Source organism: Temnothorax longispinosus, chromosome 4 (assembly GCF_030848805.1).
Source record: "Temnothorax longispinosus isolate EJ_2023e chromosome 4, Tlon_JGU_v1, whole genome shotgun sequence".
In the NCBI taxonomy this organism is placed as follows: domain Eukaryota; kingdom Metazoa; phylum Arthropoda; class Insecta; order Hymenoptera; family Formicidae; genus Temnothorax; species Temnothorax longispinosus.
In genome coordinates, this window is record NC_092361.1 from 12874692 (window position 1) to 12896821 (window position 22130).

The following is a 22130-nucleotide window of genomic DNA, read 5'->3' on the forward strand; positions in this document are numbered from 1 at the left end:
AAATTTAACTGAGTCGATTTTTAATTATTTACATTAGAAAAGATTGTCGTATAGACAGTGTTGTCGAAGCAACCTCAGGTAACACAATATCAAAAATCGGGATAGGTATAAGATTTTGAGACGTTTTATAATGTGACATCTTGAAGACGTCTTAATGATGTTTTTAAGACGTCTTATGTCTCGATTTTGGAAATTATCTGGGAAGCGACGTATCGAATCTTGGCAACATTCCTACCCTGCATAAAATGTCGGATTGAAAAGAATTAATTTAAATTCTGCTTTCTGATGCGAAGAAAGGGATTGAAAAGTATTGGTTCGCAAGAATTCACTTAGCTTAAAATATTCCTCGCATTCAATCGCAATCGATAACCTTCAAACAAATGCGAATTCTCGCATTAAAAAGGATTCACTTCTTCTGCTAATTGTTTTTGGATTCAGAGGCATACAAGATTTTCACGTTCTATTCCCAGTATTGCACTGAAAAGTATTGCCCGTGATCCAATCCGAAATTGTTGCAAAGCAGAATTCATGACAAAATCTCGTGAATGCGAAACAATATTTTTGAATAAGACGTTTTATGCAGGGTATATACCTATCGCGCACAAAAAGAAACGAGCAATATCGCAATCGATTGAGAACGGTCATCGATCCGTTCGTGTGAGCTGTGAGCTGCTTCTTCTCGTTGCACTTAACTTGACAAAATCTTGAGGACACGCTAATTCATTAAAAACATTAGTGGCAGCGTAAATTCCAAATTAAAACTGTAAATAAAAATTTAATACAAAAGAATCAGGTCATAAGGAGTTTATAGCTGACAAACAGAAGGCGCACATTGCGAGCTTAAAGCCCGGGGCCCCGGTGAGCCGAAGATACGGGGGGGGGGGGGGGCAGAGAGAAAGAAAGAGAAGGAGGAGTAAAGTGCAGAAAGTGTAGCTGAATTAGGCGGAATCGGACGGCGACGCGAATTCAACCATTCGACGGAACGTCACGTTATTATATAGTAACGAAATTGCGCTTTTGCGAGTTCCCTCGCGGGAACCACACGCTACACCGCTCTTTCTCTCCTGCTTCTCCCGCCCGCGGCATGTCGCCAGCTAGGTATAGCTAGCTCTTCCGCGCGACTTTTCGCGCGCGCGATGCGCGCCAACAAATGAATCACCCGCGGAGGGTGTGTAACGTCAATGCGACAACGTTAAAACAGAAGCGCGGTCCCGCTAATCGCGAGGGTGGCCCGCGTCGCGACCGTGGCGTTCCCCGGCGAGAGCGAGAAGGAAAAACGAATGAGGAAGCGGGAGCGGAAGTACTATCGCGGGTCGGATAATTTATGAACGCGCGCGCGCACGGGTCTCTCTCTCTCTCTCTCTCTCTCTCTCTGACTCTGTGTGCGCGCACGCGTGTGCGTGTGTCGCGCACAGCAGTGTATACACTGTATACGCGACGGCGAAGGTGAAAATGTTGGCAAAGACCGCGGCGCGCTGACATAGGTGACACGACGGAGTGGGACGCGTCTCGTGGACACATAGTGAAAGCGCAACGACGACGGCGACGACGACGACGACGACGACGGCGACGGCGGCGAGAACGACGACGACGAAGCGGACGATCCTGCGGCGATCACTATAGCAGTAGGCGAGGAGCAGGGAAGCTCGGTAGCGCGCAGTGACCGCGGCGTTCATCGTTGAGGCGCCGCATTTCGCGTACGAGCGCGCATCGTCGCTCGGCACGTTCGTCAGTGCGGCGCGTATACTCCGGTTTGCTCGCGCTCCTTCACGCCGACGGTTATCTTGCACACACACGCGCGCGCGAGCGCGCGTGCTCACACACACACACACACACACACACACACACACACACACACACTCTCTCTCTCTCTTTCTCCGTCTGTCTTGAAGCGCCCGAGGACGATCAGCTGTTGTGGGTGTTCCGTACGTCGTGTGTCCATCAGCGGTCGGACATGCCCGTCCCGCGGGCTAGATACCGCGACACGAAACACTAAATGTAACGTCAAACAAACGGTGTGCAGCAGGTGCGAGAAAGGTCGAGTTACGACATCGTCGGGGACGATGAGGCGGCGGTTCGACGACGGTGCCGTTTCAGCAGCTTAACGCACAGGGCACGTTGGAGCATGTGCGGGAGGTGACGGAGGCTCGGTACGACGACGGGGATTATGACGAGCGGCGCGTGGGTCCATCGACGTCCGCGCAGCTACACCGGGGTGAACCGTGCGTGTTTGCCATGTACATATGATTATCCGGGTTCATGCGTTCCCTTACTGCCAGCGGCGAGCGAACAGCGACGGCGACGACGGGCGCGGAAGGGAGCAGCACCAGCACCTCGCCGCGGGGGGAACGGCGTACGCGGGCCTCCTCGTCGTCCGTAACCGGCAGCGACGTCCAGGGGATGCCTAGCCTACACTCGCTCGTCTTACGACGGGCACCACTGATGGACATGGGTGCCGCCACCAGTTCGGTCACCGCCGTCAATCCACCCGCCAAGATCACCAGCCAGAAGAAGATCGACAAGGCGTCCAAGATCAGCAGCGGCATCCGGCTGCCCCTGATACGCAAGGAGGCCAGCGTGGTGAATCTCTCCCTGACGGAGAGAACGGCGCCGGGCGGCAGGGAGGCGGACGCGCCTCTCCTGCGTCCTGAGAGCAGCGCGAGCCTCGAGGCACGTGGCGGCAGCTGGATGAACCTGGGCCCAGGCGCGTTGAGGAAGTGCGAGACGGCTGTGGGACTGAGCACCTCCGCTCTCGAGGGGAGACCCATAAATCGCAGCAGAGTCTGCTCCCGTTGCTCCAGCCTCTTGTCCCTGGCGTCCAGTTCGCGCTACAGCCTGGCTGCTGGCAACTTTGTTCCTGCGGGCTCGCAGCAGACAATCGGACGGATATTTTGTAAGCTGTGTCTCGTCGACACTTCTCTCTCCAAAACATTTAAGATTGAGGGATGCGGTTGTTCCTATTGTAAAGATGTAAGTTGTTAAACTGTTGTCAGTTTCGAAAGAATGTGTGCGTTGTTAGACATTAAAGAGATTATTATGATTATTTATGATTTTGTCTTCTAATGATTTGTTTTCTTTTTTTTTAGTGTATGCGTGCCTACGTAGAGTTTGAGATTGAGGAAGGCGCGTATGAAATTAGTTGTCCTGATGCTCAGTGTGATCATGGCGCCATACTATCCTTGAAAGAGATATCAAGTCTTGTCAACACGGAACTCGTGGAGAAACACTGCAAGTTTCGTTTAAATAGAGGTAAGTGCAAGATTCTCTGTCTATATTCAGTTATGCATCGTCAGATGCAAAAGTGTAGTTTTACGCGCGAGATGATCAAGCCCGCGCACTAAACATTTTGATACAATCAATGTAATTTGTGTGCAGATGTGTCAATGGACAAAGGACGTGCGTGGTGTCCACGAGCGGGTTGTGAAACAATATGTTCGATAAACGGCAAGAGTGAGAGCGGCACTCCTTTAGGTCCTGTTCACTGTCCCAACTGCTCCACAAATTTCTGTTCAGTATGTCGTGAGCCTTGGCACAACGGGGCCTGTTCAGATCTTCCATTAGGAATACCGTTCGGTAGCGATCACATTAAGTGTTGTCCTATGTGTTCCGTGCCGATAGAAAAGGACGAAGGTTGTGCTCAAATGATGTGCAAAAGATGTAAACACGTGTTTTGCTGGTACTGCTTAGCATCCTTAGATGTGAGTATTTGAGACGGTAAAGAAAGTATGCGGTCTACGTTCCAAATCTTTAACATTGCTTTAACATTGCTAACGTTATATCTTTATACATGATAATGCTGCCACTGGATGTAAATTGATTGTTAAATTGTTGATGCGCAGGACGACTTTCTGTTGCGACATTACGACAAGGGACCATGTAAGAATAAATTGGGCCACTCACGTGCGTCCGTGATATGGCATCGAACGCAAGTTATCGGAATCTTCGCTGGTTTTGGCATACTTCTACTTGTCGCATCGCCCTTGCTGTTATTAGCGGCACCTTGCATCGTATGCTGTAAATGCCGCGTCTGCGGCTCTTCCAGACTCGAACAAGAGGAAGGCGACACGACAACATAGGACCTTCCAAACTTTTTAATAGAATTCTCGCTTAATTATTTCTTTGAGCTAAAATATAAGCACTTTTCCTAGGCTTCCACACATGGGAGACAATATAATTGGCAACCTATATAGATATACATTGCATTTTGTTAAGTTTACGTTTTATTTTATTTTTTGCGTCTTACTAGAAGATACATAATATAAAAGGGCAGAATGCATATCTCAGTCAAGAGAGGAGAGAGACAGAGCATATTGTGATTAATTATATATTTATGTTTTAGATGTTGTTTGGACAGAATAAGAGATGTTGTAATTTGTATAGTTATAATATATTTGTTCAGATATACATTTATTTTATATAGTCACTTAATAAGTTTTATATGATGATTAATTTTATAAAGAAAATAATCAATATGATGACTCGTAATTAATTATGTGATTCAACCAAGTCTAATAATTTACAAATACTCATAACGAATTCTTACGCAGGAACATTCCAGGAATTTATTTATATACATATATCGGACGTTAGATTTATTATACTGCCGTAAAGCATGCTACAATCGAGCGTCATGAAAATATTTGTGCTATTAAATTATAATTATGTTTGGATTTCTATCAATTGGGTTGTCAGCTTATTTTTTTTGCCCTTGTAAAGTGGCGATAACAGGACGCCGATAATCATTTGATTTTTTCCCGATTCTTCGATTATGTATTATAACTAAATTATATTTAAATTATAATGCATATTTTTAAGTATACAGTGTGTGTATATCTCTATATGTGTGCCCGCATCGAACTACCATGCAAGGCTCAGATCTACATTTTTATAGTGAAACGAATCTTGATTATGTGAAGTATTAGATTGCACAATATTCTATTCTTGTTATCTTAATTTGTGGGTGCTTTCACGTTTACTTTGGTGATTTAATCGCATGTATATTACATGTACATTAATTTAGAAACGAGTATAAAAGCATAGTGCGTAAAATTAACTATATTACATAAAAAGATCTATATCATACGATCATGCATTTTATCATTGAAATCGAGAGAATGTTGTTGTTAAATATGTATTTAACACGTTATCGTTATCGATCGATGTGTGAGCTGTGCAGTTAACGTTTGACATTAAGAATCTATAAATTAATATGTGCCATGTGATTGCGAGACTCTACAGAGAGTTACACTTCCAGGAGCTCGGGATCCGCGATGAAGTAAATTCGCACCGAAACGTGTTAATTACATTCATGATAATCACCTATTATAAATGAAATTTAGATTATTGTGAAGGTCACGGAATAAATAATCAATTTTGGACAATAGTTATATGTTATCTCCAAGAGAAAAGAAAACAGGTTTTCTCGTCGCAAATAATAAACGAATATCAAGGAAACGACAGAAAAAAAATATATACATATATGTGATTACGTAATAAATGTATGTGGTATTTTGTATATATATAGTAAAATGTGGACGCTTAAGAGATGTGGGAAGACGTTACATTTTCGACAAAATTGCATTTCTCGCAAGTAATACGAACAGTTTAGCGTTATTTGATAAGTTTTCTGTGTAGCCGACTTCATTATTTTACGTCACAACTGTTGAAATATCTCATTTGTTGTATTAATATCGCATGTAAATATTATAAAAAGACGGAAGACGAAGACATCCCAGATAGCACAAATGATCGTTATGAACTCAAAAAGGATTTCACGAATCCTTTTTGATTTCATATAATGATCATCTGTACTATCTGGGATACACACGTGCGTTTACGTGTGTATAATTATGCATTTGAGTGTGTGTGTGTGTGCACTCGTGTGTTAAAAAAAAAATAAAGATACAATGAACTAGGAGTGTAATTACTGTATACGTTCTGCGTTTGTCTCTCTGAACATTTTTTTTCCGTCCGGGCGTTTCTCTACTCTCGGATTTATTAATGTTGGCTGCCAGCGACCCGCAGGAGCTTCCGAAAATTCGGCTTTCGCACGCGCGCGCGAGGAGACAAAACAAGAATTCGTTAAATATTAATGAGATGTATGTATGTGTACAGCATCTTGTACAAAATAGAGAAAGAAATTGCCCAAGGTCGGCCAATCGATATCGATGACGTCAAAACCAAGAAATGCGGCATAAATTATTTCTGCGACTCGTGTCTAGCGTGCGAGATTTTAACTGATAAAAAGGACGATAACTCTGTCTGTGTTTGCTATATAGCGGCCGTAATCTGAAAACATTTCTCTCGCTTTTGCCGTACCCCGGCCCTGGCGGCCCTAGTCCCTTTCTTTTTAGGCGAGTTACATTTTTGTATCGGCGGTAATGTCACGAACGCGCTTAAAATTGTCCCGTTAAATTTAACAGGCCTCTCCGGGAGTTTCAGGCCAGCGGAATCGAGGAGGGAGGGAAGGCTGCCCAACTCTTGCCGTTTCTACTTTTGCCCCACTACCCACTACGACGATGTTTGTACAGGGCCGACGAGAGAACGAGGAAATTTTCTCGGGTGTCTCAATAAGGGGAATAAAAAAAAATTCTTGCGAGATCATATCAGGTGTAAATCCAGTGCAAAAAGGTGAAAATGTATAAATTTAAATATTATTTATGCTCGTTGAATGTATAAATCTAAATATTATGAAATTTCCCTTTAGCCGCACTGTTATTCTTACACCATGATATTAAAATTAAACAAGTATATTATTCAAGTGGGGTCAGAAAATACGAAATACAGGAAGTGCAGTTAAAAGGAGATAAATAATACAGATAACAAGAAAATAAAAGGCGTCGGTTAGGAAGAAAGCTGATTATGATCTTCAAGCGAGACCACCTGATGACACTCCCCCCTCCTAGAGCTATATATCGTATACATATAATTAAGCTTGTTAAAGCCTGTTTTATCAGATAGCGTGATAATAATGTAAACAATCTGTGCGTCGAGAAACTCAATGCACATTTTTTGGACTCTAAATTCGTCTGTGGAAATTATCTGATTCTCCGTTAATAAAAATATTGGTGCATCATCGTTCAAGTAGACGTTGTTTTATCTCAAATTTTAATCTGCCAAGTTATTTATCTGCGAGCTAAGATTCGTCTGGCAACAAACACATACAATTCTTGTATAGTTTCTCTTGACAATGATTTTCTTCATTAGAGAACAATAAAGGATCGATGTATACACATGCCAACAGTGTTGGATGCTTTTCACATAAGATAAATTATGAATAGAATTTTTCTGAATTCTCTTCGGATGAATAAAACAGTCATCGGCCTGCAAGCAGATCTCTAGTGAGTAAATAACATTTGTACACTTGTTTCATTGAACCCATTTATTATATTCTACATAATTTGCCGTATGAAAGTATAATATGCAATAAAGGGTAAAAATTAATCGGAATGAAAAGATTCGCATTCGTGAGAGGTGCGGTAGATAACTGGTGGAATGCATACGAGTAAGCAAGTTTCCGCTCGTTAAAGCTTCATATGCGTACTCGACAGTTTACACGCGTTATCTAACGCACCGTGCTTAGATGGTTGATGGATCTCGTTCTCTAGTGGATTATTAGGTCGTCCCTAATGTACATTTTATTCTAAAAGTAGGTGTAACTTTAGACTTCTTTCTCGCGTTTTATCCTTGCATGCGCCTTCTCTTTCGAGTAGGTACGATTTGTTTGTCTGTAGACTTTCTCTAAAAAGCTGCGTACGCATTATTACGTATATATGTATATATATATATATATATATATTGACGAATACTTGTTAAGAAATAAGAAAATCACGAACAAACAGATAACGTGTGAAACGTGAATTACCGTATTAAAAATATTAGTACAATTGTAAAATAGTTAGTGGCAAAAACAAAACATCTAAAAATAAAAAAACTAATGGATATAATATCTAAAATTAACAATTATGTTGACGGCGGTGAGGGTTCCTGGACGAATGGATTATTTGAGAAAACCCTTGGCCTTGAACACATCCCTCATAAATCCCTTCAGATATCCTATCTCTTGTTGCAGACTTTTCAATTTCTCTTTCAGCTTTTCGTTATGCTCCGCCAGTTCGCGCTCTTCGCCCAGTATCTCCTTGACCTCCTGTTTCTTCTTCTGCCTGTAACGAGTAGCCGCATTCTTATTCTGCTCCTTCTTCCTTACTTTCTTGTCATCGAGAGACGATCGAGAGTACGGTTTATGACGAAGCTTCGAAGAATCGTGAACCGTTTGCTTCAGGCTTTTTCTCTCGGTTTCGAAACTCCAATCGGGATCGTCGGTGGAGTCATCGGTCGAGATGCTACTACCACCGGAACTACACGGGCTTGAGGGAGACGGTATATCCTTGGTGTGCGAGCGAACGTATTCGTCCACTACCGCCAATTCATTCGCAACATCCCCCCCGAGAGGATTCAGCGATATGCTTTCGACGTTCCATTGACGCGGTGTATCGCTCACGTACGTCGGCTCTTCAGATGGAACGATATCGTATATCGGCTGATTGCCGGCGAACGGTTGCACGGGCTGCAAGGTTACCAGCAATTGGGTGTCCACATTGATCGTTTTATGCGAGGGCGATTGCGGAGGAGTAAGCGTCGAACTGGTTGGCAGAATTATCTGATGGCAAGCCTCGACGTCCGTCAAAACCGTTTCGAACTCCTGCAAGAGGGTTTGCGTGTTGTCATGCTGTTGTTGCTGTTGCTGCTGTGGTACCTTCGCGAGAGGATACGGAGCAGTTGGTTGCGGCAGTTTGTTTAGGTTGTTTTCGAAATAGGATAGATTATCATATATCGGCAAATTTATCTTTTCTTCCAGCCAATCAGAAAAGTGTTCTGCAAGCAAACGGACAATAAATCTTGATTAGTACAGTAGTTGTTTGTATGTCTAAACTTTTGATGTTGCTCTCCGTGCGACAATCTGCTAGAGTTTTTCAAGTAAGAGTTTGGACACCATTTAAACAATTTTTGATTGATCATATGCGTTTCAGGCTAACTACAAAGAAATTTATTTATTTTACAGATTACTTGTAATAATAATAATAATAATAATAATATTTGTACATATAAACTATCGAATTAAATTCATGTTTGTATCAATAAACTGTGCAGATATTAAACTTGATTTGAAAACATTTTTGAAAAACGCATATTCATAGTTAGGCTGAAAATGACAGACGGTGTCCAAACTCTTGCTTGAGGAATTCCGCAGTCCGCGTGCGCGAGCAATATCGCGCAATTCTTTAGGCAGGGTCGGGATACGCCGCGACTGACATCGACGGCGCCGTAGATCGAAACGCGCCCGTCCTATTTCTAATTGACATCGCGTATCAGTTCGCGCGCGCCAGCCACGCTCGTGATGCATTCATTAGTTTGCAAATGAATCACATTGGCGATATTATATTTCCTGGTATATGTGGATTGTTATTGGATAACGTGAGACGCAATAGCTTTAGCGCGCCTCTGGGAAACGCGGCACGGGCGGCAAATATGCAACCACGTCTAGAGAATGATCGATCCCCGTATTTCCCATAACGTTAAGAACTGTTTACCGCGTATTACGTTCTGGAAATTACGCTATCCATCTTTCTATGTTTTATCAAGCGGCATCAAGTCGAGTTCTCTTCCTCATTCTACGGTATCAGCTGGCGCGCTCGTGGTGCCCGGGTAAAGAGATTAGTTTTATGTAATCGTGCCCCCTGCCAAGTAACACGGCTCGCAATATTTTTATATCTAACGTGAATTCGATTAAAACGATCGAGATGTTCCGAGCCAATAGCTAAGTTGCAACGCGTGCGAACAATAAATAGGTGTGGCGCGTTAAATACAATTTCATGGACGTTAACTGCTAGGAAAACAAGTTCCTCATTTGCAATCTCATTTTAAAATGAGATCAATCGCTTGGCTGTTGCAGCGATTTGTTATTCCGTATGCAAAGTGACGCTTTTGAAAAAAATGTCCTTTTTTTTAAATTGCTATTAATGACTGCACATGCGGCGGTTTTACAGAACTCGACCTTATACGAACGTTATTAAAATGCTCTATCTTTCTGGAAAGTACAGTCTCTTTCTGGGGATGTAGCTGACCAAGGACCTGGGAGTGCGTGACGTTGCAATTGAATAATTTTCGCACTCTCTACGACAGCCGTGACCTATTTTATGAAACTTTGATCAGCAGTAGCTAGTGGATGTTATCTTCATTTAAATACAGGGGGCAGAAGGTTAGATAAGACCACTTCTGTATTCGGATGACGTTAAATGCTAGAAATGCACAAAGAACTTTCAGGAAAACAGAGATACGCGAGTACAGTTAAATTGGTATCTCTAAAAATGTATGTACGCGCACGTGTAACAGCGCTTTTAAATATGATATTATTTTAACACTCGCATATCTGTTTTCTTAAAAGTTTTTGTACATACGTTGAGGTTATTGTTATAGTTTTTATACTCTTCTGTTTCTCTTAAGGAAATGGATTGATATCTATCAAGTATCCTAGAGATAAGACTGATTTTTTTTCAACGGTATATCTATCTCATAATCAGTAATATAGTTTTACAAAAATGTTCCGTAACGAACGGGATAATTGGCTTGATAACGTGTTAAAAGTGCAAATAGTGATATCGAGATCGATGTGAATAGATTATAAATTTCTAAGCGACACTTAATACTTATGTACGCCAAATATATTGCTGAGAATTCTCCTGATATTCGCGTATGCCTGTTGTTTACATTATGGAGTATGCGATTTCGCGTTTTATCTTTTATTTTCACTTCAAACTCTGCTGGGCCGCAAGTCTGGAGTTTCATCTGTCGCCGAGCGCTAATGGGAAGTGCGCGAGATACGTTTCGATGACGAACAACATCGGGATGTTGTTTACTTAACCCTCGAAAGCCACACCGGGATCTCAGGGACCCCAATGAAATTTTGAAACTATTTGGAATTATCATTTATATTTTTTAATGAGTATTTTTTGATAATAATTTTTCTTTTGACAAAAAAATTCTGAGATTAACATCATAATTCTTAGAAAATTTACGATTGATTAAAAAAAAAAGAAAAAAAAATTACAATACGTTGATTTTTCGAAACTTATGATACTGGAGTCGTCCAGACTCCGTGTGGTTTATATACGTGTAGCTTATATGCAAAAATAAGTGCGAGGGTGAAATCTTGGAAAAATTTTTTAAATTCGTTCGTTTTCAAAAAAATCCTTAGATACAAATCTAAAATAAACTCGTTTATTATATATATATAATATATGTGGGCTTTTTAATTAGTTCATATAATCTAGAGTCCCTCTAATAAGAGTCGCGACACAGAGCAGTAACTTTTGATTGGTTCGCATTTCTTGGCAAAAGCACGAGAAACAGAAAGAGATATAAAAGAGAAAGAAAAAGCGATATGAATGTATATCGCTAGTATATCGCTTTCTCTTTCTCTCTTATATCCTTCTCTCTCGCAGAATTTTGCCAGAACTCAAGATGTCGCGACTCTTATTAGAGAGACTCTAATATAATCGTGGAGAAAAAAGTTAAGAGTGCGTCAAAGAATTTCATCTCCGATACAACAGACTTCTTCTTTCTGAAGCACTGCACATAAAAACATATACTATCCATATCTATAAAGAAAATAAAGGCGAGATCCTTAAAGAAACAATTTTTAAAACATTTTCTGGTTTTCCACAGAATGCTCTGATTTTTTTTAATAGACACCTTAAAAGTGAAATTCACCTAACGTGGGAAGGATCAAAGTACGTTGTATACAAACGAATTGCTCATTTTAATTTCTGACTAAAAGCGCACAATTTGACGGATTGATTTTCTGATGAATAAAGAAAACCTATTCAAAAGCGGACAGCTGCAATACGTTAAACATTGCAAATGCTGTTTAAAGCGATCGAGTAGCATTTGTAGAACGAAATTTTACGTGAGGAAAGTAACAGGCTTACAGAGGTATGCCTTTTAATTGGCGAGCGTTTCGATATTATTTCGCGTTATAAAGAACGCGAAGTACGTCATGCCAGCAGCTGTAATAGTAACCATACAACTAACACAGAACCAAGAGATCGTTATGTCTACATTTACAATGTGACCAGATAACATTTCTGTCCCCTCTGCTCCCCCGCCCAGATAATAAATTCTATATTATGCCTCGACTCTTGGAGCAACCCGTCTGGATGGAGGGGAAGCGAACGAAAGGGGGAGAAGGAAACCTACCGCTGTAACATAAGGCAGCCATGGTAATTGCGCGCGGTCTGGTGTGTTTTCCTTGTTAAAGGGACGGGAGAGAGATCAGGTGGGAGTTTGTATCTAATGTAGCTGGTTGGTAAGGGCCGATAATCCCAATACGTTCGTTTCTTCGGTAACGCCGACGACGTAGCGCGCTGCCGCGGCTCGTACGTGGACGTCGAGAAGAACGTTGCGATCCTCCCACGTGTAATCGCGACGGGCACGGCCGATATTCAGCGTCTTTTCACGAGCTTCTGGGAGTTGACGATGATCTCTCGATTCCACGTGTACCGATATGCGAACTGCATGCTATTATATAACATTAGTACACTCCACCATCGAGACGACCGGTCGTTTTCACGGATCAACTTTAATGATGCCAGTCTCGTATAGGGGCTACCGGCGCCGCGCCACCGTTCTCTTCAGGTCACTACTTGTACGGTCGTGCCCATGCACAGACAAATATCCGTTCAAACGCGTGGCCTCCTGCTGATGCGTCTCTCGCCGACTTCCACAAATGCCTCGCAGATGTTTCGCGACAACTCGTCCCACGCTTACTCCGGACCGTGATGCTCGACGTGATCCGCGAACTCACGTGGTACTCTGTCGTCTCTGTATTGTAAAGATTCCGAGAATCTCGATCTTTCTGAAACACGACACGTGGTAGTCGATGCGCGACCACGTGTTCTCGGTGTTGGCGAGTGTCCAATGTTACCGTCCGGTGCGCAATTTCACGGGAGCCGCGTGCTCCGCTTCTTTAGCTCCGCTTCTTTGCTCGATAGTACGAAGAACTCGAGGAAACTGAACTGCGCGTTCCGCTCCGCGTGGGACGGACACGCGGAATTTTCCGTGTTCGCGCGGGAAACCGACGGAGATCCCAGAAGCGGGAAACAGGCGTTTCCACGTGATAGATAAGCGCGCACAACAATCGAGGTGTCAGAGATGGAGCGCGATACCGCGATAGGAAGACACTGATAAAAGACGAGATGTCGCGGACTCCGTAGACGGCGAGTAATTAAATACTGATGCAGCGCGATGGCTCGAGCGAACCGCGATCGTGCAAATTGGACTTCGGTGGCCTGTATACTGCCGAGAAACCACTCCTGCTTATCTTTGGACTTTCCCCTCCGTCGCCCCTACTCCCTCCTCTTTCAATCGCGCCGCGCTGACACCGCCGTCACCCCCCTATCGTCCCACAAGCTGGAGCCATTCGCGTAGAGGTTAACCAGTTTGTCCCACTCTCTTTTGCAGAAAAAAAAGGAGAGGAGCGCGCTGGAGTCACTGGAGTGACAAGGAGCGAGCGAGGGAGAAAAAGAGAGACGCATGTGCCGAGCGGTGCCAGCGAGAGAGAATGAAAGCGATAGTCGGGATACGAAATCGAACGAAAATACCAGTTTTCACATTTTTTTTTTACGCAGTAGGGAAAAATGTGAAAAGTAGGCGATTCTTTAATGCGCATTCACGCGAGTCTTGTGTCCTTTACCATGGTCTGCCGCTCGATTATATCTGCGCGCGCGGATATTGCGAAGTATCGCTCGAAAGCATAAAGAAGTCTTTTGCATCTCGCTTTGGAATATCGAGAACGCTGCGTTATCCCTGCCGAGGTCTATGACGCGCGACCGTCTCTGTTTAAATCCGCCTATTAATAACGGTGTCGTTTAATATGCGGTAAAGCGATAATATGGCGATTGAGATTTTTCACCGCCCAGATGTGTTGTAATGTGTGAAAATTGTGCGATATGTAATTAGTAATTACATAAACATGAGGATCTCTGCGACTTGACGCCAGACATAAGCCTTTTTTTTTCCCCCGGAAGCAAGTGGTGCGCGACAGTTATATTAAAGCTCATGCAGATATACTCCATCTTGAAATGTAGTCACGTAACTAATCAATTATAGTAATTATATGTATAAGTAATTATCTCTTGTGACGTTAGAATCATTAGACATTATGATAAATGTCGCCGATTTCTAAAAAAATTACTGGATAAATTTGACACATTTTATTTCCTTTTGATTAATTATTTCAGTAAGCCGATCGACATTTGTCAATAGCACGGGCTATTCGTCACACAACAAATAACCGTATCAATGTCTGTATGTGATAACAAAAGCAAAAAGAAAAAAATAATAATTTGTCAAGAATGTAAATCTGGCTCATTAATGTTTCAGAATATTGAGCAACAAGTTTCGACGGCATCTTCCAGAGCCTTGACAACAAACTAGGATGAATATCTTTGACACACTGAGTTTCATATTTTCGATATGTTAATTTTAATGACAAATTCTCTCTCTAATTAAATTGGAGATTAAATTCGAGCAAGTTTTCACAGTAGTCACAGTAGTCTCATGCAATTTTTAATTACGGAAACATTACATTGAAAATTAAAGTTACTACAAAAATATCGCCATTTTTTCAAATAGCAATTTTCCTTGCTCAAGAAAAATAAACTCCAAATTTATTAAAGCATAGCATTCGTCATCTAATTTAGTAATGACATTTAGTAGAAATACTCGAGTCATATCAGTGATTTACTGAATTATATTATATATATATAAATCTTATTTATAAAATCAGGTCAAAAATCAAAATGACCTAAGATTAGAAGTTACGTTTTCAAATGGATTTTTGTATTTTGTTAACTCATATTGCGATATGCACGTTGTTTACATTATAAAGAAAAGAAGAAGAAAATTAATATTTATGATATATAATTTTCTATTTATCTTCATATGTACAATTACTGCTTCTGCTTCATATATTCTGATTTATAATTCTGACTTGACTTTTACTGTTCTTAGATAAGAGCTTAAGGAGATAAGGCTATTCATGCAAGATTTTTAAAATTGTGTTCTTGTATGTTAATCATGTTCTAGAATAACAAAACATTACATATGTATGTACAGAAGGCGTCATTAATGCCTAGCTGTGTTCTTGGGATTTCTATAGTGCACGTTACATGTACTATGCAGGTGGAAGGCATTAATGACGCCTACTATACATATTGTGCATTTGAAGATACTGAAAATTATAAGATCTCTCCAGTTTTTTGTTTAACATGAGATACAATATCATTGAATATTAATTATCACCGATTTACGTCGCTGATTTAACATTATATATGATATGAGTATTTTTCACTGATATGAATGCCGTCAAACAAAAGTAAGTTAAAATTAATTTAACAAGATATTTTACCTTCTTTGATATATTCGTCTTTGATCCATTCGTCCAATACTTCTAGACATTTTGTTGCCCTTTGTGCACGGGAGAAATTGTCATCGTACATAACAATTTCCGCAGCATTGTTAGAGAAATCTACAGACTCATATAAAGGCCAATCCTCAACATCATAAACATCTAGCGACGGTGACCCACTGGGGGACACCGGCTCGTCCTTCCACAAATGCGACATCTCCTGATCTTGATTCCGATTCGATGATATCTTCGATGCAAATCCAACCGAGGGATATTAAAGAATGATGAAAAGAAATTTGTGTCGGGTTAGCGACGTAGCTCGCGGCGAGCGCCATGTTGGCACTGAAAAATAAAGAATAATTTCCATGTTAATTATAAAAAAATATTAATAAGAAAGAAAAAAATTAACATTTCCCCTGTTTGTTTATTTTTATGCCTATTAAGTAGATGTTTTTAACGCCAAACTAGAACTACCAAAAAGCAGTCGAAATGACTGATTTTTAATTTCTTTTTAATTTCTAATTACTCCAATTTTCCGATATTTTCCATGATTTTCATTACAATATGTAAATGATTAAATTGATGAATTTACTTTCTCCTTTCACTTTTTTTCAAAGATATGTGTATATCGTTCATTTGCTACCTTTGCTACAACAAAAACATAACTAAAAAATTATTTTTCCTAACGCGAGCGTAAAAATGGGCCGCTTTTCGCGCTTGTTTTGAGTGAACAAAACGATCTATTTCGCAATGATGACGTAAGCGTTGAAACATGGAGCCATTTCTCAACTAGTGGAGAAATGAAATTGTAAAACAAGCGCAAAAAGCGGCCTGTTTCACGCTCTTGTTAGGAAAAATAGTATGAACTCGTGGGAAGAGTGGTCGTCACACTCATTCAGAATCGACCACTTTTTCCACTAGTTGTATGTATGTACAATATACTATTTTTTGAGTTGTTTGTAAAAGAATGGTGATAATTTAATACACGGAATAAAGAGCTAATATATAATTAGATATTTTTATTCTTTTACAATCAGTTATTACTCCAAAATCGTATTTAAAAATATTATACAAATATTTAATAACTCAAAATATTCAAATCTATATAAAGTCAACAGTCAAAATACAAGCAAAATAAGGATGGTAATTTAAAATAAAATCTAATTTATTTACAATAGTATATTAAAAACAATTGAATGTTTCGACTGTATCTAGTCTTCTTCAGCAACAATTTCATATAAAAAAAGAATGAGAAAGTCAAGATGAAAAGTTAATAAAGAGAAAGAGAACATATAAGCTAATTACAAAGTATCACCATGATTAAATTCATATAACAGAATAAAAATCGCGACAATACAACGCTGGTCTGTTTGATAAGAAATATGGCAGAGGTCAAATCCATTGTTAGAGCGTATAAAATAGAAATATTGAATATCATAAGAATAAATTAAAGTGTTCACAAATATATTGAGTCAATGAATCAAAACGATGTTGCGTTATTCGTCGTATGTTAACTTTTATATGTTCTCTTCCTCTTTATTAATTTTTAATCTGGACTTTCTTATTCTTTTTTCATGTTGAATTATTGTTGCTAAAGAAGACCAATGTCCATTTCTACCAATGCAGATTAATCTTCCATCTGTGTGTACGTTTTTTGCACCCTCGGAGTGTATACGTGGGTCTGTTACGTTCAACGCTATTTTTTCCTATATCTTAAAATATTTTTAAAAATCTGAAAAATATCATGAAACATGTGTCTACATTGTAGTTGACGATTTTGTAATAATTTTGATAAACATAGTTTATTTAATATTTTTTAGCAGGTTTTATAATTACGAACAGATATTATTTTGATTGACGCCGTAGACTCACGTATATAGACGGAGAGTTAATTTTAATCTCCATTTAACTTACTTTTTATTTTTTTCTACTTCTAAAAAAAGATAAAAGTAAGTTAAATCGAGATTAAAGTTAAATCTGCATTGGTAGAAAGACATAAGTACAGTTGTAAATAAATTAGATTTTATTTTGAAATCAATATCCTTATTTTGCTCGTATTTTGACCGTTGACCTTCTTACATAGGTTAGCTCATAATCAGAGCGTTGACTTCTTTGTTAATTCAAAACATTCAAACTTATTTTCTGGAAAACTTTGTTTTTCGAGTTATGACATTGTTGCAGCAAATAAACGATACGTAATACTTAAATAATGGAAATTAATCGCAGTTCTCTCTGTTAAAGAGAACATAAATTTTCTACTATAAATGACAAAGACCAATAAACGAGCAACAATAGTTTAACAATTAACTTAATCAATGTATTATTATTTTAATAGATATATACAAAAATAAATTGGTATTTGGTACTACACCGAGTCTTCTTCAGCCATAATAAAAAATACCATAAATTTTCTATATATTTTTAATATAATTAATACATTTCTCACAAATTCTGCAAATTATTTACATCCGAAAAATGGATAACGACGCAGATGTCAAGTCTCGGGCCGGAAATCAATGATTATTTCCCGCTTATCTTGGCGGAAGATGACTTTTCTTTCGCGCAGATACTGGGAAACCGAAAAACAGTTACGTATCAATGTATGATGCATCATGACGCAATGCGAGGCTATCGTTTGGCAAGATCTCTCGGCGGGTTCAGATCGGGCAATGTGCACGAATTGCGATATTTGCGTCGCATATAATCAACGCGATGCGCGATCGGACGACGAAATGTCTCGCGACGTAGGCAAACGGAACGGCCATGTCTCCATCGCGGTCTCCACAAATGACACCAATTCGCGTCCATGATGACTCACAAGATGGCCAAACGGCCTCCGTTGCGGCACGCGTGTTTCAGATCCGGACGCGCGACGCGAAATAACCCACGAGACAAGTGAAATTCTGTTACTTACGGCATGATTACTTAAGGGGCGTTGGCACACTTGCGTGTGCAAGTTCTTCGTTAAACTACAGACTCATCTTGCCCGTATTCTGGAGCGTAGAGATAATCCAAACGTCTTCCTCGTGAGCTTCATGGATGGGGAATGGGAGAATTCAGCAACGCCGAACGCGTCGGCGCCGTCGGCTTCCGCTCCGGATCAGTCGGAGTTTCGATCGATCACGTGACCCATTCCCCTCCACATGTCGGTGACCTCTCGCTCGATCGCTTTCCCGCGCGATTGGCCATGCCCGAGCAGGGGGGACAAACTCGCTGGATTTTTGGGCGAGGCAGTACTGCCACGGACGTGGCAGTACGGGGGGACAGCGATAGAGGCAGCACCGTCGTTCCTTTCTCTTCTCCTCTCTAATCCCCTCGTCAACAAACAGCAAAAGCGCGGCTGAGTACAGCTGAGCTCATCCTATAGGCACTTTATGCTTTTGAACACCTATGAATTATGCCAGGAAAAAATGCCTGATTATGCCTTCATTATGCGCAAAAAATCTAGTGATTATGCGCCAATTATGCGGGCTAGATCCGCTATTTATGCGCGATTATGCCTTTGTTAGTTTATTTATTGTTATTGAGAGCTTTATCCTTGAGTTTTAACAATTCTTTTCAAATAAAAATCAAAAAAATTTTTTATTTTAATGTGTGAGAAGGAAAGGACGATGCATGCATAACAAAAATAAAGTGTTGGATATTAAAACACATATAATTACTCAATAAAACACAGAATGCTTCAACACAGTCAAGTCAGGATCGGCGTATCAGGTGTGGTGCATTGAACGGGGACTTTCAATTGAAATCTGAATAAAATAATGAAATGTTTTGCTGTTCCTCTACAAAACTGGGAAGCTTGGGAGAGCATAGGTGGGATGGTTCTCAGAACGGTGGAGTGTGGGTTCTTATCACATTGTAGTGAACAAATGGACAATCGCTGTATTGGTCAGGTTTTGATAAAATCTTGCAAAAGGGTAACGTGGAGCGCAGCATGGGATTTATATGTCGTCCGGATTGTCGCCGGAGTGCATGCGGGCCATAGTGAGTTTGCTGTTACATGTCTACAAGTCATTCATATGCCTGTCTCTAATGTAGATAGTGAAAGAGCTATTTCTGCCTGGAGATGTACTAAGTCCTAAGCGATGCAGACTGAAAGCGGACAATACAGAAATTATGGTTTGCATGTATTTTGGCGATGATCTGGACGACATATAAATCTTATGTTGCGTTTTATGTTACTTTTTGTAAGATTTTATCAAAAACCTGATTAATATAGTGATTGTTTATTGTTTATTACAATGTGATAGGAATTTACATTCCATTGTTCTGAGAACCATCTTACTTATGTTCTCTTACAGTTCTCTTAAGTTTCCTAGTTTTGTAGAGGAATAGTAAATATTTCAATATTTTATTTAGATTTTAATTGAAAGTTTTTATTTAATGTACTATACCTGATACGAGTGATACGCTAGTCTTGACTTGACTGTGTTGAAGCATTCTGTGTTTTATTGAGTAATTATATGTGTTTTTAATATCCAACACTTTATTTTTGTTATGCATTGTCCTTTCCTTCTTACACATTAAAATACAAAATTTTTTGGATTTTTCAGCGTTATTTTTTGTGTCATTATATCCATATTTTACGTCTAATAAATGATAAAATAGAAACATAATCCTCGAATCCGTATTTAAGTGAAAAAATGGACTTTTTGCGGCAAAAAAAACGGACTTTATGCGATAATTATGCGAGAACCGGGTTATGCTGCGCGGGGGGTCTTATTATGCGTTATTATGCGACTGAAATCTATCCATACTAAGTGTGTACTATGCATAATTATCAAAATTAGAGCTTAAGAACAATTTTTGACACATATGCTATTATGCTCAAAGCATAAAGTGCCTGCATCGTTCTATCTTTATCGCTCATCAGGTGTAAAACAAGGATAGAATAAGCAAATAGCGCTGATAGCGCGCTCCCGAACGCAGCCAATGTCACGCGTTGCCTGGTCGCCTCGTCAACTCGGCATTCACGAGATCCGAAATCGCATAGCCAATAGCCGAAAGAGAAGAAGAAGACAGTTGTGTATTGATATGTACACGCTCTCGCACACCCAATTCGAATATGGCATCTACTCTCCACTCTCGTCACGTGACCTATTTTAGTTCTCTGTTTCCGGAGGGACAGAGCCAGGTGGCGCTGCGAAAGTGTCTCCTCCTCTTACAAGAGAGAAGTTTGTCCCCCCTGATGCCCGAGCGTTAACTCGGGAATGCCAGAGGTGATTCGGGTTAAGAAATTCCGGGTACAAGGCGCCTGTATCGCGATAAACGTATATATATCTTGTCTCGATACACGATTTGTGAAAAACATCGGCGCGATACGTATGTACGCTACGTAATATCCACGCCAATGGCACTGTGGAACAATCCGAACACCATTTTCGGATGAGTTTTGGAACGCGCTGACTCGCACGCTTGTCCACGGGCTTGCGCAACGAGTGATGATACCGAAGATACGTGCGCTGACGAAATTCGATTCGCTTTCTCCTCATTATCATCGCTTTCAGCGTATATTGTATTTCGGCAATTAAATCATTTATTATTGTTAAATTAGCGATTGCAGAGGAGGAACCGAATTAAATCTCGTCAATGTATGTACACAAAAAGTCGGAAAAAATCGAAGCCCAATGCGCATGTTCCAAATCAGGACATAAGACGTCTTCAAGATGTCTTATAATTTGACGTCTTGAAGACATCTTAATGGCGGCTTGGGGGTTTATTTTCTATTGCTGAACTGGCTGCACTAGTTCGATCAGAGTTTATCTTTTTTTACTCCACATTAGAAGGAAAAAAAGATATAAAACTCTAAACTAGCGCAGCCATTTGAAGACACACACGTCTTAATGACATCTTTAAGGAGGTTGAAGCGATCCAGTTGAGTCAATTGACGGTTTAGAAAAAAGTTTTTTATTAGGTCATTAAAAAATCTGTATTAGGTATCATTTTATTCTCCATACGCTGCTATTGCATAAAACGTATAGTAAAAGTATCATATTATGCATCTTTATATTTTAATTAGCTAAAAACGAAACACTTTTTTGCCAATGCCAACTTGAAAACTTGTAGTATTGCTAATTATTTCAATATAAAAATGGCATGAATATATGTTTTGCCGTTGATAGAATGAAATAATGATTCTTACTGGTAGTTCCCTGACAATTATATAAGCTATCGATTTTTAATAACTTTCCGTCGATTATATTAAATACGATTGAAACTTGGCAACGTTTCACTTTTATGGGGTTGGTAGCAGTACTCGCCTCTGTGTTGAGCCACGTAACGGCAGTTGCTAAACGTAAACATGCCGGTGAATTTTCTGTCATTCTGGATAAGAGGTTAGGTGCCCGCGTTTTGGCTATACCCAAATCCTGTCGGTATGTGCACGTTTTTGGTTCTCTTCCGTGCTGTGTCTACTATTTTGTAGTAATGTCAACGATTTTAGGGTTCTCTTTTATGTTATGTTCACAATTTTTTGGTTTTCTTCCGTTAGATTCATGATTTTTTGGTTTTATTTCCAAAGAGAATCAAAAAATCGTGGACATAGCACGGAAGAGAACCACAAAAATGTGCACATACCGACAGGATTCGGGTACAGCCAAAACGCGGGCGACGCTGCGTTGCCACATCTACCTACTCGCGAACTATCAACTGCTATTTCAGTCTA

The 22130-nt window shown here is 40.2% G+C and overlaps 2 protein-coding genes across 3 annotated transcripts; one reads left to right on the top strand and one right to left on the bottom strand.

The window, feature by feature from the left end:
* Positions 1–1390: 1390 nt before the first annotated feature.
* On the top strand, positions 1391–5917 carry LOC139811956 (probable E3 ubiquitin-protein ligase RNF144A-B). The gene is made up of 4 exons (XM_071776490.1): positions 1391–2970; positions 3087–3249; positions 3376–3698; positions 3840–5917. Exons 1-4 carry the CDS (start codon positions 2260–2262, stop codon positions 4074–4076), a joined length of 1434 nt encoding a protein of 477 aa, XP_071632591.1. The 5' UTR covers positions 1391–2259; the 3' UTR covers positions 4077–5917.
* A 1446-nt stretch (positions 5918–7363) lies between these two features.
* Crc (bZIP transcription factor crc) lies at positions 7364–18541 on the bottom strand. Of its 2 annotated transcripts, XM_071776491.1 has the most exons (3): positions 18381–18541; positions 15467–15808; positions 7364–8874 (listed from the first exon to the last, which is right to left on the bottom strand). In XM_071776491.1, exons 2-3 carry the CDS (start codon positions 15681–15683, stop codon positions 8000–8002), a joined length of 1092 nt encoding a protein of 363 aa, XP_071632592.1. In that variant the 5' UTR covers positions 15684–15808; positions 18381–18541; the 3' UTR covers positions 7364–7999. The 2 variants fall into 2 exon arrangements, with proteins under 2 accessions (XP_071632592.1, XP_071632593.1); XM_071776492.1 differs by lacking the exons at positions 15467–15808; positions 18381–18541 and adding an exon at positions 12256–13317.
* Positions 18542–22130: the final 3589 nt, after the last annotated feature.